The 16619-nt window shown below is 45.1% G+C and overlaps 1 protein-coding gene across 1 annotated transcript in view; it reads left to right on the plus strand.

The window, feature by feature from the left end:
* Nucleotides 1–15540, plus strand: part of CPLX4 (complexin 4) — a 32648-nt gene extending 17108 nt beyond the window's left edge. Inside the window, exon 3 of the mRNA XM_035100928.1 lies at nt 15313–15540. Within this exon, the coding sequence (XP_034956819.1) occupies nt 15313–15540 (228 nt within the window). The remainder of the gene's footprint in view (nt 1–15312) is intronic.
* Nucleotides 15541–16619: the final 1079 nt, after the last annotated feature.

Here is a 16619-nt window from a genome sequence, read left to right on the forward strand (position 1 = left end):
TCGGGGTGCATACTGATATACCTGTGTCATAGAATTGTAGAGTTAAAAGGGACCCCAAGGGACATCTAGTCAAAGGCCTGCAATGCATGAATCTCTAGTAAAGCACCCGGGACAGATCAATCAGCAGGGAGTTTCAGAGCAGAGGTGGAAGACTGAATCATGTGGGAAAATATGGAACCAACATTACATGGCACTTCTACAAGTACAAGTTCCACAGACTGAAGCAGCCATGGGGCATATCCTTCAGGTAAACTGGTCCCAAGGTATGAAGGGACACTTTCAACGGAGCCCAGTGACAAATCAGCAGTGTGAGGATCAAATCCAGATATTTTCCTCTTCCTCTTTGACCCTCCTGCCACACTTAATGCAGGCTGCCGGCTTCATTCATTCCCCCCCCCCGCCCCACCTTTTAGCGCTTGGCATGTTTCTTTGTTCAAAGTTTCTTTTGGGCTTTTAAAAAATATATATTGATGGCTGCTAGCTGCTTTAAAAAAATTCTTTATACACTGTTTTTAAAGCGGAAACTTGCAAATCTTTAGAATAAAACGTTAAATCGAGACCCTACTTGGCCGTTGATGCAAAAGGACAACAGTGGCAGGATGGAATGCAAGATCTGAGAATACGAGGCGGGTCTTTTCTTGTTGCCTAAACCAGGCATCCCCGGCCTGCAAGTTTCTGATGGAAGCTGTAGTCCAAAAAATCTGGAGGGTACCAGCTTGGAGAGCGGGGTGCCAACTCCTGGGGGCTGAGGCTGCCCCCGAATATTTTTGGGGTGGAGACCAGCAGCGGCGGAGCAAGCTGATCGGGCACCTAGGGTGGTGGACATGCCCTGTGCCCGGGGGTGGGGCCAGCCAGGACAGGATGCTCTGCGAGGCCTCCAAGGATTCTTCCTGCCTCCTCCCACTCAGCCGCCCTACAGCTGAGGGGGAGGTGGCGGGCGGACTGTTTGGGGCAGTGTGCAGCCTGTGGGCGGCCAAGCCACCGCGAGATGTGTGGCTCGGGCACACTGCAGGCCCCGCGGTGAGTGCAGTCCGGCATTTTGTCACCCCCCTCAGTGGTGATACCCGGGGCGACCCACCCCCACCGCATCCCCTTTCTCTGCCCCTAGGGGCCAGGCCCCCCAATGTCCAAAAAGTATGGAGGTGAGCTGCTGGGCCCTGGCTCCTCCCAACATACTGGCATCATGTGCATGACATTGCTCTCCCCCCCCCCCCAATTCATCCTCGCAAGCTGGTGCCTCCACCTTGGCCTAAACAAACACAGCCCCAATCATCACTTTCAGTCCTGTTGCAGATTTGAGCTCCTGGCAACATGTGTGTTAACTACGTGCAAAAACAGAACTATGGTGAAGAAATAGTGCGATTGCTTCACTGCATGTCAGACTTTGCGACTCCGGGGCAAATTAGAAGCGACGTTAGTTTTGTGAATTTAGTGAACGTGCACTTTTTAAAACATGTTTTTTAAAAAAATATGGAGGAAATCTGGATCACCTCAACCTGCTCACCTCACCTCCTGGATCACCTCAATCCAGGCAGAATCAGAAATCCTCTACTCATTTGCCAATGGCTCAGCTTGCGAGAGAGAGGAATTTCCCATGCAGACTGTGAAGGCAACATACCAACTTTTACTTAAACTGGCAAACATTCAGCTCAAGGGTAATGACCTTTCTGCCACTGTTTCTGCAGAAAATCGAACAGAACCAGGCTACAGAAGAATCTGGCACCAGAATCCATTTGATTCCGGGGAATTTTTCCAGTTTCAGTTTTGCCGTGAAACTCTCTCAGCCTAACCTACCTCTCAGAGTTTTTTTGGGGGGGGTGGAATAGCCCCCATTATACTTCCTTGAATTTATTTGAAGATGGGCAGGAATGTAAATGTAAAATATATATTTTGATGGGCAGCCTGTTATAAAACTGATATAGTACTCTCTGGTTAAACTGATGCCTGGTGTTGTGTTTTGTTTTGTTTTTAATGTAGGTGGCTCTCAGAAGATGTACTTTAGATTTTAGTCTGTAAGAGGCCCCAGGTTCCGATGCAAGACTTAAAGCTCCAGGGTATTTGGGGCAGACTTATATGACAAAACATGTCCTTAATGAACCTTAATCCTATTAATAGGATTGTCAGGGTAGATTTGTCATTGAAAAGATGTTTTCATCCATGAGTCCTATGGCTTGCTCATAAGTGGAACTCTATTGCTGGAATGCTAAAGGGGCATTGAAAGTCACTTAGTGCAGGATTTGACATATATATAGGGACTCTCCCCGCTAAATGTCCTCCCATGTCTACATGTCTGGTGTATACCCAACCTCTGCAGTCCATGAATAGTGGTCATAATGGCTAGCAGCTATCAATCACTGTATCCCCCACGAATTTATCCAATCCTATTTTAAAGTCATCCAAGACGGTGGCAATCACCACCTCTTGCTGGAGCAAATTCCATAGTCTATGCACCTGCTATTGTCATTCTTGAATCAGCCATCATTCAGCTTCATTATAAAACAGGGAGAGAAAAATATCATCTATTTGCTCAGTTTGCCCATACTGTAGCTATGCCCAAGACTGCTTCTGCTGGGACTTCCGGTCTGCCGCGCTGGAAAATGGAGGCGCAGAAACCTCGCGCTGCGAGGTTTCTGGCATCGCGGAGGGGGGGGAAATCCGCGGGGGCACGCGGATCCCCGTAAATACCCCTGGTTGAGCGTCCAGGGGGCAAATTTTGCCTGGCGGAGCTCCAGAAGCGACTCCTCAGCTGCCCAGGAAGCCCGCAAGAGCCCCTGAGAGCCAGCCGAGTGGCAGTCGCGGGAGCCATTTTAGGCATACCATCGTTACCTCCAAGAAGCGAAGCTCCGAGCCTCCAACCTGCAGGCGGTGGATTCTTCCTGAAAAAGTTACGATCTGGACGAAGTAAGTTGAAACCAATCAATTTGAAACAAGAATTTGGCAGTGGGAGGCGGAGATTAAAAAGGGAAGTCATCTCCCCCCGATTGAGTAACTAAAGATCGCAGCAAGCTAGAAAACCCAGAAATGCTGTAAAAAGAGCTTTTTCCTGAGGCAGAGTAAAGGAAAAAGTAAGCGGTGTATTTATCTCTGCAAAAGACTGAGATCCAGCATGAGAAAAGCCCCCTGCGAGCCTGGAGTCGGGTCAAAGGAAAGATCAGTCAGTTTGCTGATTAACGTCACAATACAAAGGAATGTGTCTGGCTGAATGTGAGAGACTGAGAGCTGTAAACAGTGAAAGAGGATTTGTTTTGCCTTGAGGCTGCTCAGTATTGACTCTGAGGAAAAGAAGGAGTAAAGAGAGAGATTCTGACCAAGTGGGACTGGATTCTTGGCTTTTTGCCTATTTGTTCACTTTTCATATATATTGGACTAAAATTTCAACTCCACGGCCGGTCTGTACAAAGATGGAGGAGGTTTTAGACAAAGGAATAGGAGAGAAGGTTCCAGAGAGTGGACAGGAAGTCACACAGTGGGACTTAATATTGGCAACAATTTTGGATCTTACTAAGCAAGTGAGCATCTCCAACCTTGATGTAAACTTTCTGAGAGAAGAGACTGTCGAGACATTTGTTTTTGACTGTAAAACACAGGATCCAACAGATATAGAAGATCAGGAGAAGGGAGAAGAAAAAAGATTGGAAGACCAGGACTGTGCTGGAGTGACGTATGTAAAAAACATAGAAGAGGAGAAAGATAATACTGAAGGACAATATGCTGAACCAATGGATTTATTTCCTGAAAAGAACACTGTTCTACTGGTGGGAGGGGTGGAACAGGGAGGGAAAGTAGGAGAAAACACCGTTTCACTGGTGAGAGAAGTGAAACAGGAGAGGGTAAAAGCAAAAAAGCACCCCAAAAAAGAGGTTGGGAAAATCAGCTCCCCGGTGAGAGAGGGGAGGACACAAACAGTTGGGGGGCAGAAAGAGGATGAAAATGTGCAAAGATACAAAGTGATGGGATTACAGAAGAGGGGGGCAAGAGTTCGGCAAAAGTTGGTATGGGACAGACTAGGGGTGGGTTGAGAGGTCTTGGATTATTTGGTATTGTCTGAAATAATATGGTCTGATCTCGGAATGTATTAAGGATTGTATGAAGAACCTGGCTGATTCATCTGGAGACTTCGATTCCAGGGAAGGGGGGGTGGGAACTTTGTTGTGTGGGTGGAAGTAAATGGGTAATAAATTAGGATGTTAATCTTATATATTTTTGGGTAAGGGAAAGAGATTAGGGATTAGATAATAATAATTTTGGAGAGAGGATGTTAAGAGAAAAGAGGTTAAAGTACAAGGAGAATGGATAATAGCAATGAAAAAGATGAAAAAGTTGAAATTTAGAAAAAAGAATGTGAAGTTAGAATGGGAAAATGCGAGAACTATTTTTAACAATAAGAACTCAAGAAGGGGAAATGAGGAAGTCTGAATCTGTTTTTGTTTTTTGTTTTTTTTGTTTTTTTTGTCGTTTTTTTATGTATTTTTCTTTTTTGTGCCTTTTTCTTTTTTCTTGTATTTCTTGTTAAAATCTAATAAAAATTATATTAAAAAAAAAAAGACTGCTTCTGCTTCTGCATCAGAAGATGGGCCAGGGCTGGGTAACTTTGAATCCCTTGGTTCGAATCTGACCCTCCAGAGCAGGAGAAAACAAGCTTGTTCCCTCTTCCGTGTGACAGCCCTTGAGCTATTTGATGTTGTTTATCATATCTCCTCTCAGTATCCTCTTTCCCAGGCAAAATATACCCAGCTTCTTCAAACGTTCTTCGTAAGGCTAGGATTCCAGACCCTTGATCATCTTGGTCACCCTCTTCTGCACGCATCCCAACTTGTCAATATCCTTCTTAAATTGTGGAGCCCAAGTCAGAATAGAGTGGGACTATTACTTCCCTTGATCAGGACACTGTGCTTCTGTTGATGCAGCCTAGAATAGCATTCGCTTCTTTTTGCTGCTGCATCACACCGTTGACTCATGTTAAGCTTGTGGTCTACTAAGACTCTTAGATCCTTTTCACAGGTATAATGCTGTCAACTGCAGAATTAAGGCACTGGGGCACAGGCAGCTCTTCCTGTACTGCAGAGGGTTGACTCTCGGTGTCTCTTTCAACCCTACAGTTCTATGTGGTGAGGAAGGACCCAGACAACCTGAAAAATATGAGGGCAATGTTCCTTGAACAGAGGGCCAGGTCTCATCAGTGGGCCTTGAGCCATTTTCAGATGGGTCTCAGTACCACAGTCTGACCAGTGACCCCTCACTTGTTTGACCAACCCCTTGGCCTTGTTACACGCATTGGTTAGAGTAGACCAATGTGGTTGGGAGGCACCAATGTCCCAAGGCTGAGGAGGGAAGAAAGTTCTCCCTCCTCTGAGGGGAAAGGGGCAAAGGAGGTGCTGAAGGAAATGGGCTAGAAGGAGGGGGAAGTGTTATAAGACAAAGAAGCAAATGTAAAAGAAAAGGGCAGTGGTTGTGGTATTGGTGTTGGGAATAGTGCACATGCTGAATGAAAATGGGATAAGAAAATACAGGAGATGGGTATTAGTACTTTGAAAGGCATGTAGGTGCAAGGAAGGGGAAAGACTTCTTCACTTAGAGCATCAGGATCAGTTAAAAAAAATGGCAAAATCAAATAAAACGGGGAAGTGGAATCACAATACCTCCTTAGCACAAGGAAAGCGGAGCTATGGAACTCCTTGCCACATGCAAAATGCTCTGGCAAAGAACGTAGCAATTTCCACAGGTGGAATAGGTATTCATAGAGAAGGATGTACAGGTGAAACTTGGGAAATTAGAATATCGTTGAAAAGTGCATTTATTTCAGTAATGCAACTTAAAAGGTGAAACCAATACCATATATGAGATAGATGCGTGACATGCAAAGCAAGATATGTCAAGCCTTTATTTGTTGTAATTGTAATTATTTGTTGTTAGGCGAGTCAATTATAAATGGATTGTAACCTTGATGGCAGAAAGTGAGGAGGAATTAAAGAACCTTTTAATGAGGGTGAAAGAGGAGAGCGCAAAATATGGTCTGAAGCTCAACATCAAAAAAACCAAGATCATGGCCACTGGTCCCATCACCTCCTGGCAAATAGAAGAGGAAGAAATGGAGGCAGTGAGAGATTTTACTTTCTTGGGCTCCTTGATCACTGCAGATGGTGACAGCAGTCAGACGCCTGCTTCTTGGGAGAAAAGCAATGACAAACCTAGACAGCATCTTAAAAAGCAGAGACATCACCTTGCCGACAAAGGTCCGTATAGTTAAAGCTATGGTTTTCCCAGTAGTGATGTATGGAAGTGAGAGCTGGACCATAAAGAAGGCTGATCGCCGAAGAATTGATGCTTTTGAATTATGGTGCTGGAGGAGACTCTTGAGAGTCCCATGGACTGCAAGAAGATCAAACCTATCCATTCTTAAGGAAATCAGCCCTGAGTGCTCACTGGAAGGACAGATCCTGAAGCTGAGGCTCCAATACTTTGGCCACCTCATGAGAAGAGAAGAATCCTTGGGAAAGACCCTGATGTTGGGAAAGATTGAGGGCACTAGGAGAAGGGGACGACAGAGGACCAGATGGTTGGACAGTGTTCTCGAAGCTACGAACATGAGTTTGACCAAACTGCGGGAGGCAGTGGAAGACAGGAGTGCCTGGCGTGCTATGGTCCATGGGGTCACGAAGAGTCGGACACGACTAAACGACTAAACAACAAACAACAACAATTAATGAAATGTAATAGCAATGTTTATTTTTGTATTATTGTAACAATTTGTTTTATTACTGTGGAATTTCCAAAAGAAAGCATTTGTAAAAATTTAAAGAAAAATAAAAAATAATAAGTTGCATTACTGAAATAAATGCACTTTTCGACTATATTCTAATTTTCCGAGTTTCACCTGTAATTGTCAGCTGATTATGCCAAACTCTGCCTCCTTCTGTCACCATTTCATGACCGGTGGACCCAAGTAATTTCCAGCCATCTTGTGGGCTCTGGCGGGTAGGAGGTTTGAGAACCCCTGATGGAGGGGATTGCAGATTTTCCTTTGGGTGAAGGTTGGGGGTGAAATAACTGCATCTGGGTCTACTTAGGGCTCTTTGGAAAAGAGATATGAGACTTTATGCAGGCCCAAGAGGATTTTATTTCTTACTGAATCTATTTAATTGACCTATATGTGTTAGCCAGGCCAGCATAATGAATGGTTAGGCAAGAAACAGCAGTTCAGTACCTGCGGTGCCACCTAGTGGTGGAGGATAGTTTATTTACCACCCATAATCGTGTAGAAAAATCTTTTGCTAAAAGGGTCTGAACAACAGCCATTTACATTTGTTTGGATGCGTGAATTGCTACTTGTTTGTATTATTTATGGATCGTCTTCCAATGGAAACTTGCTCAAGGAAGGGGAAATGACAATCTTTTATGCTGCATTCTTTTATCCTCATCTGTTTTGGTTTGTTTATTTAGTTATATTGATAAGCCCCATAAAGTAACACAATTCATTATAAACACGTAACATACCACTAAAGAATAATTACTGACAACAGCAGCAGCAATCAGGTCCTTCCTCCTCTAACTGCCTGCTGAAAAAGAAACATCTTTAACTGAAGGCCCAAACCACATTCCTTGTGCTCAGAAGGCCAGCAGGGGCCGGTCAATATGGTTCTGACAACTGTTCTTTTAAAAAACGTAAAAAGAGCTAAGAGCTACAGAAAGAGCTTCATTGTAGCCAGGGCCGGATTTAGGTTCGATGAGGCCCTAAGCTCTTGAAGGTAATGGGGCCCTTTATATGTCCAGCTGTCCTTTGTCAACAACAAATTGTCGCTGTTTTTTGTGTTGAATATATGCTATATGGTAATATATGGACTTAATACGGTAGGTATCTAAAGCCTTTTGCACGTGCAGAATGTAGCTACCCTATATATAGAAATGAGCAAACCAGTGATATTTTAGGGAGCAGACGGGGCCCATGACTTACATCATAGGAGCCTACACAACACAAAACACTGTTGCTGTATGTAGGTTTTATTTTATTTGTTTTTTATCTTATATTTTGGAAATGTACATCCAGGTGTTTTTTTTTCCTTTAATTTTTTTTGGGGGGGGGGCAAGAGAGTGGGGCCCTAAGCAATAGCTTGTTTAGCTTATACAGTGGTACCTCGGGTTACAAACGCTTCAGGTTACAAACGCTTCAGGTTACAAACTCCGCTAACCCAGAAATAGTACCTCGAGTTAAGAACTTTGCTTCAGGATGAGAACAGAAATTGTGCTCCGGTGGCGCAGCGGCAGCAGCAGGAGGCCCCATTAGCTAAAGTGGTGCTTCAGGTTAAGAACAGTTTCAGGTTAAGAACGGACCTCCAGAACGAATTAAGTTCTTAACCAGAGGTAAAAGCTAAAGGTAAAGGTGCTCCTGACCATCAGGTCCAGTCGTGTCCGACTCTGGGGTTGCGGCGCTCATCTCGCTCTATAGGCCGAGGGAGCTGGCGTTTGTCCGCAGACAGCTTCTGGGTCATGTGGCCAGCATGACTAAGCCGCTTCTGGCGAACCAGAGCAGCGCACGGAAACGCCGTTTACCTTCCCGTCGGAGCGGTCCCTATTTATCTACTTGCACTTTGATGTGCTTTCGAACTGCTAGGTGGGCAGGAGCTGGGACCGAACAACAGGAGCTCACCCCGTTGCAGGGATTCGAACCGCCGACCTTCTGATCAGCAAGCCCTAGACTCTGTGGTTTAACCCACAGCGCCACCTGGGTCCCTAACCAGAGGTACCACTGTACACAATCCGGCACTGATTGTAGCAGATTGACCCTGGTCTCCCTTGACTCATTTAATGGTGCCTGCAAACCTGCCTTTGAAAATGGGCCTTCTGAAGTTAAAAACCACTTGGTTTTTAATCTTGGAGTCCTTCTGCTTTCTCTCCTTTATTTTTCTTCCATCTGTCAGATTGTGAGCCTATGGACAGGGTTTGTCTCTGTTTCTCTTGGATTGTGGCTTATAATGGAGTCTGTCGGTGCAACAGGACTTCCTTTTTTTCTACCAATGTGTGTCCCATCCCATACCCCATCTACTCCAGGGGGTTAGCATTAAACCCCGAACAGATTTGAGTGGCACACAGGGAGACGTGGTCCCGTTTTACATGTGGAAGTCCTTGCCCTAATGGGATGATTTTGCTGGTTACAGCCCCTGGTTTTTAAGCATTATAGGAATTTCATTAATGATGATGATGAGATTTACATTTGTTTATTTGAGAGTCCCATGGACTGCAAGAAGATCAAAGCTATCCATTCTTAAGGAAATCAGCCCTGAGTGCTCACTGGAAGGACAGATCGTGAAGCTGAGGCTCCAATACTTTGGCCACCTCATGAGAAGAGAAGAATCCTTGGAAAAGACCCTGATGTTGGGAAAGATTGAGGGCACTAGGAGAAGGGGACGTCAGAGGACAAGATGGTTGGACAGTGTTCTCGAAGCTACCAACATGAGTTTGACCAAACTGCGGGAGGCAGTGCAAGACAGGAGTGCCTGGCGTGCTATGGTCCATGGGGTCACGAAGAGTCGGACACGACTAAACGACTAAACAACAACAACATTTATTGAATCTACACCTGCAGTTGATTGATCCAAGATTTGCCGGTTCTTGTTTTAAGTGAGAATAGTAAAAAAAGAAAAGGGTTTTCTTAACCATTGTCGAGAGAAATGAATGCAAGGACTTTCACTTCCAACAGGCGACTTCAAAGAAATGCAACCATCATGTTCTGAACTCTTCTAAGAGGCAGCCCCCAAAATAAGGGTCCAAAACACACAATGTTGGAAATTTTCATGTGAATCTTCAGAGGGCGGGTAATAGTGATGTTCTGAAAGACACTGAAAGACATTCAAAATAGGATGCCAGGTAGCTAGGGGAGTGGGGTGGGGAGAAATTTGATTCGGTTCATATTTCATAGATTTCCAATCTATGAAACAGTACGCAAACTGAAGCACAGCCATCCCTTAAATTCTTACCTTTCCGAATTTTGCAGTGCCAAATGACGTGTACAAAAATGCATAAACAAGAGCAAACTGTGCATTGAAATGCATATGTTAGTGAAAATGACACATAAAAAGGTAAAGGTAAAGGGGCCCCTGACCATCAGGTCCAGTCGTGTCCGACTCTGGGGTTGCGGCGCTCACCTCGCTCTATAGGCCGAGGGAGCCGGCGTTTGTCCGCAGACAGCTTCCGGGTCATGTGGCCAGCATGACAAAGCTGCTTCTGGCGAACCAGAGCAGCACACGGAAATGCCGTTTACCTTCCCGCCGGAGCGGTCCCTATTTATCTACTTGCACTTTGATGTGCGTTCGAACTGCTAGGTGGGCAGGAGCTGGGACCAAGCAACGGGAGCTCACCCCGTTGCAGGGATTCGAACCGCTGACCTTCTGATCAGCAAGCCCGAGACTCTGTGGATTAACCCACAGCGCCACCTGGGTCCCTTGAAATGCATATGTTAGTGAAAATGACACATAAGGATGCATTATTTCAGGGGAAGTGCTTTACACAAATCTGTATCTTGGACAAAATTGCATGCAAAGCTGTTTATAGTAGGAGAAATTCGCAGACAAATGCAGATGAATTTTCATAATAACTTTTTAAATAAAAAATAAGAAGAAAAAGGAAATTGCTGTGGAAATGTAGAAAACTGAACTCAAAGAGTGGGAAAATGAGAGGCTGGGAGAAACTGAAACTGACAGAACTGCCCATCCCTAGATGCAACCCAGTCCTATGGAGGCTAATTCAGAAGTTAGTCTCAATGGGCTAACTCTAAAGTAAGTTTGCATAGGATTTGCTGTGTTTCCTATGGCATTGTTTCCTATATATCTACTATAATGCCTTGTTGATAGGACCAGTCCTTTCTTCAGACAATCGTCATTTTGTTTAGATTTTTGCTGTGATGGACCCAGGCTTTCTATGTACACACAGTTCACCCATCAAAGATAAGCATTAATGCTTCATTAAATCTCCAGAACGAACGCTGACAGCAGCTAAAGGCCAACAGGAATAAGCATCAATGCTGTCAGCAGGAGGTGTTTCAGAATGTAAGATGGGATCGTGCATCTGAATAAAAGTAGGAGCAAATGAATGAATGAATGAATGAATGAATGAGTGTGCACACAGTGCATGAATAGGCACAACCCTTCAGGAGCAGAATGGGTTGGCCAGCTACTTAACCAGTTATTTACTCACATGTTTATTCTTGGTAGACAGAAGTCCAGCGCATTGTTCTGCTTTAGCATTTGCGAACCACAATATTCAGGAACGAGGGTGTGACCTGGTACTTTGGTGTTTGCATTGAAATGAATGAGGAAAGTGTACATGTATAGGCAATGGCATATACATAGGTAATTGCTTCATGCAATAGATGGATCAGAGAATTGTAATGAGGTATACATCTGAATCCACATCTGGGTCTAGGAGGAGGAGGAGGAGGAGGAGGAAGAAGAAGAAGGAGGAGGAGGAGGAGGAGGAGGAGGAGGAGGAGGAGGAGGAGGAGACTATTTATATCCTGCCCATCTGAATGGCTTGCCCCAGCCACTCTGGGCAGCTTCCAACATAATGAAAACATAATTAGCATTAAAAATTAGCAAAATCCCTATACAGGGTTGCCTTCAGGTGTCTTCTGAAGGTTGTATAGTTACTTTTCTCCTTGGTTAGGAGGTCACATAACTCCATACCCTCCAATATTTCTCCAATGAAAATAAGGGCATCCTAAGGAAAAGTGGAACATTCCAGGATCAAATCAGAAACTGAGATGGCGTCTGTAAGTCCAGGACTGGAAAATAGGGACACTTGGACTGCCTGTATTGCTAGTAATGATTTGTTTTATATCACTGTAGACAGGCTTGATGAAAAGTGGTAGAGGGGTGTTATAAAACAAGCAAACCAACCAACCCATGAGAGTAGATGGAGTTTCCTGCTCAGCATCTGACCCTTTTCCAAGCTTGGTGCGATTAGGGTGGAATACCAACTGTGCTCTGTTTCTGACTTTCTTGGGGCATTTGGCTAGTAGCTACTGCTGACAGGAGAACACTAGACCAGAGGTATTGTTGTCTGAACCCAACAGGTCAGTCCTTGCATTTTTGTACTCTGCTGTAAGCGCCATGCTTAGCTGTGTCTTATGAGAATATAACCTCGTTTATATAGTGCAAAAGTGTGTTCCCATTGAGCAGATGGTGAAACAACGAATCTGTCAAGTGAAAAAGGAGGTGACCCATGCCTGTTAGCTTTCTTAAGAGAGAACAGGTTCACTTTTGGCACACACAATAAAAAGGCAATTGAGTAGGCCAGATTTTACATTTCTGGGTAATTTTATTGTTCATTATTTCACCCTTTGACTGTAAAAGAAAAAGCATGTAGTCTGGCGTGAATATGATGTAGTGGAAAAAATATATATGTATGAATGGGCAGTAAAGGCTGACTTGGAATGGAACAGAGGGTCAGAAAAAGTGACTCATGCTGCTTCTAATTTAGCACTGTGGAGCAGACGGCTTGGTAGGACTTAAAAGCGGCTGGGTTTAGAATGAGCCACTGCCATCGTACCACCATTTGTTAGACCTGGAGCTCAAGGGGCAAAGACATTTCATTGGCAATTAAACTATATCTCCCCACCCCCACCCCACTTTCAGCTTTCACTTGGCAAATGGCTGAACAGAACAACTCCATGTCTCAGGGTCCTTGTGGCTAATCGGTGTTCCTGTAACAGTCAGAACGCAAGGGTTTGCTGCCAGGAAATCCTGGCTCAGTTCATGTCACATGTGATGGATTTCTCCCTCCACCCATTTCTGCCAGTGGTTGACTCATTACAAATCCTTATCCTGAAGATCTTGTTTATATCCATAAGTTAAATGTAACAGTGTGCAGCGGCTCTGCATGCAATCCAAGTCACAAGTCAAATCAGGGTGCACTGAGGTGTCATTGTTTGCATGCCAAGGTTAGATCAGGATGTTAGCAAGGTGTCCCAGGTCAAGAGTAGCATCAGCCTCCAAAGCCTCATTTGTCGGCCACACACACACAAAATGCTGCAGAAGTGTTTTCTATCTATCATCTATCTACAGATAAAATTGAAAAACACGCGACGGAAGCATTTACTTCTGGGTTGTTCAGCGTTCAGGTTCCGAAACGTTTGTCAACAGAGACATTCGAGAACCGAGGTATCACTGTATCTTAAAGCAAAACCAAGCTGACCGTAGGGAAATGCCCTGTTGCTGTTTGAATGAGGAGCGGGGGAGAGAGAGAGAGTGGGGCAGGAAGACGGATAGCTCTTAGCTTTCAATCAGAGGGAATTATTTTGCCAGGGCTCTCCAATCACTGTGCATTACAGGAGGGACCTTGATGGAAAACCTTTTGCTTCGTGTGTGCTTATTGCTCTCTAGTAAGTTCTGTCTCTCTGGAGCATGGCTGCTTGGAAACTTATGGTGAACCAGGTGATGTCCCTTTTCTCACAGTCTCCAATCACTTTCCATTTTTATTACCAACAAATCAGCTTTATTTTCATTCCGTTTTTTCTTATTGCTCTTTTCTGTTTCGGTTTGTTTGTGCCATTTTTGTGTGTGTGTTGAAGAGTATTTGTAGTACAGTGTTTACCAGTGCTATTTTTTTCTAGAATGTGTTGTTGTTGTTGTTGTTTAGTCGTTTAGTCGTGTCCGACTCTTCGTGACCCCATGGACCATAGCATGCCAGGCACTCCTGTCAAACTCATGTTGGTAGCTTCGAGAACACTGTCCAACCAGCCTTCTTAATGGTCCAGCTCTCACTTCCATACTGGGAAAACCATAGCTTTAACTATACGGACCTTTGTCAGCAAGGTGATGTCTCTGCTTTTTAAGATGCTGTCTAGAATAAGAGGTGCCAAAACTCACCATGAATGCCAATGGCAATGGCACCCACCTGAGAGGTGCCGGAACTAGGAGAGAGAGAGAGAGGAGGTGCAAGGGGTTTTCTTCCACCTCTTTCCCTCACGGCCCTTAGAGAGACCCTTTGCCATAGCTTAAGCAAGGATTTTACAGGCTTAGCCTTCGAATGCATGGAGTACTTTGGGATGGGAAGGAAAGAGGCAATTGACTGAAGATGCGTTGCCCAGAGCAGCAGCTGAATTTTTTTAGATTCTAGATCCCCCTCCTTACATAATAATAATAATAATTTATTATTTATACCCCGCCCATCTGGCCGGGTTCCCCCAGCCACTCTGGGCGGCTTCCAAAAAAACAAATTCTAAAATACAGAAATCCATCAAACATTAAAAGCTTCCCTAAACAGGGCTGCCTTGAGATGCCTTCTAAAGGCCTGGTAATTGTTCTCTTTGACCTCTAGTGGGAGGGCATTCCACAGGGTGGGTGCCACTACCGAGAAGGCCCTCTGCCTGGTGATGTGTATTATTTTTATTACTTGAAAATGTGGTAAGCTAACATGGCTGCACCAGAGGGTGCTCCCAATCATTATGATCAGGGGTGCCAACTTGAATAAAATATTGGGGGGCGGCGTCCTTATAATGATCACAATAAATGGGGCACACATGTCATTTGAATGGACTTCTGTCCCCAATCCCTACCCTGCCCTGACAGCAGCAATAGCAAATTTGTTGTGCAGAAAAACACTCGGCGCACCCCTCCCTGGCCCGCCCCTCGCCTCTGCCTACACGTGTGCAGTCTGTACGGGCTGCCGCTGGCACGCAGAGGCCTTGTGGGCTGCCGCTCTCGCACCACGGCACCCTGTTACGGGCTGCCACTCTCGCAAAGCACCCCGTTCTGGGCCGGTGTGCACCACTTGTGCCCCCGTGGGGCCGCCGCGCACCAGCGGTGCCCCATGCGGACTGCGCACGCACGCATCCCGTGCATGCACAGTCCGTACGGGGTCCCATACAGGTGCTGCACCCGGTACCAGCTGGGTTGGGAACGCCACTGGCGCCTGCCACAGCTGTGGAGACCAGTACAAGAGAGACATGTTTTATTGCAGCTGGGGCACATGAAGGAGTCCAGGTTTGCTGTTAGCATGGCGTTTCTTCTCTCAGCAGTCATTCCTCCTCTGGTCACTGCTGCAGATACGCAGCCCGACTATCTGTCTCCAGGCACAGTAGTCGTCTGCAAGGGATTTGAACACAGAACCAGACACAATGAGAAAACAGGAGATAAAAGAGTTATAGCAATTGCTATTTTTTCCCCTGTCTGAACTTACAAGCATTGCAGGAAGTTTTTATTGGCACACGATTTAGATTTGACTCGATGGGATAATTTAAATTTCAGTTCTCCCTGCAAAACATGCTCATCACTTCTTCTACTTATATTCCTTTCTTGTTCCCTTTCCCTCCTTGCTCAGAGTGAATTAGATGAGAATCAGATCCAGATGGCTGGGGACGACGTGGGCTTGCCGGAAGACCTCCAGAAAATGGTGGCGGAAGATCAAGTAGAGGAAGAAGACAAGGATTCTATACTCGGGCAACTTCAGAACATCCCGAACATGGACATGGATCAAATCAAAGAAAAGGCCCAGGCCACCCTCACTGATATTAAACAGGCAGCTGGGGAGAAGTGTTCTGTAATGTAAATAGAGACATTTACAAGATCTGTATACAAATGCCCCATAGAAAATGGAAGGCTGTGGCTGCGGCTGCTACTCACTCTCTACCCCTCCACGAGGAAAGATGTGTGTGTCCCTCGCCCCCCCCCCAAGAAAAAAATCTGGTAAATAATAAGGGTATGTGTGCTGACATATGATGGTAGAGGCAGAGGGACCCCAACGTCGCAGGTAAATATCCAAGCCTATAGCTGCAATTGCAAATACTGTACACTTGCTCGCTTGGGTCCCTGCCAATGGCCATCATGGTGTCAGGTTCCGAATTACGTGGCAAGAGTCTCTTGTGAATGGAAGTGTTTTCAACTGCTTGAAATTATTTTGCTTTGCAGGATTGAAGAGAAGTGCAGTACTAGTTCACACCTTGGGTTATTAGAGCAGACTTTCCTAGATTAACAAAAGTATAAGAGTTGGGGTGTTTCTATTCTACACGAGGACTTTGCTGAGCAGTAGGGTTGCCGTTCCATCTGCCCCATACCAGCATGCCGTTCGATGATGAGCCCCATCCCAGCATGCACCATGTGGGTACACCATAGAGATAGGAAAAGGTTAAGAGTGATCCTCGCAGGCACATTCCTTGGCTCTGCTTCCAAAGCAAGTCTTTGTACAGAGAGCAGGCGTGTCCATAGAGATCGGGAAAAGTAAAGAGTGATACTCGTGCACGCACTTCCTGGTTCTGTTTGCAAAAACTCAGACATTTTGCCGCTTTTTTAAAAAAATGTCTCCCCGGATGGTGATTTCGCCCTTGGAATCCTGGACATGTCCAGGGAAAACCGGACATATGGCAACCCTGTCATAGGATAAAGGCAGAATACCTTTAAGATAAAAGGACAAACTTCTTACCTACTTACAACTTCCAAACCTCCTTTCACCCTATATAACGTAGATTTTATATTTCCTTGAAAGCAGAGTACCTTTCTTTAAAATAGAAAAGAAAAAAGTCTCCAGTGTTTCCCCCCACCTAGAACATCAACTGTCTTTTCACTGCCACTTTAATACAGGACATATTATTTAACCAACTTAGAATGCATCAAAACACAGAACTACGAAAG

The sequence above is a fragment of the Zootoca vivipara genome, chromosome 11 (genome assembly GCF_963506605.1).
Source record: "Zootoca vivipara chromosome 11, rZooViv1.1, whole genome shotgun sequence".
Classification (NCBI taxonomy): Eukaryota; Metazoa; Chordata; class Lepidosauria; order Squamata; family Lacertidae; genus Zootoca; species Zootoca vivipara.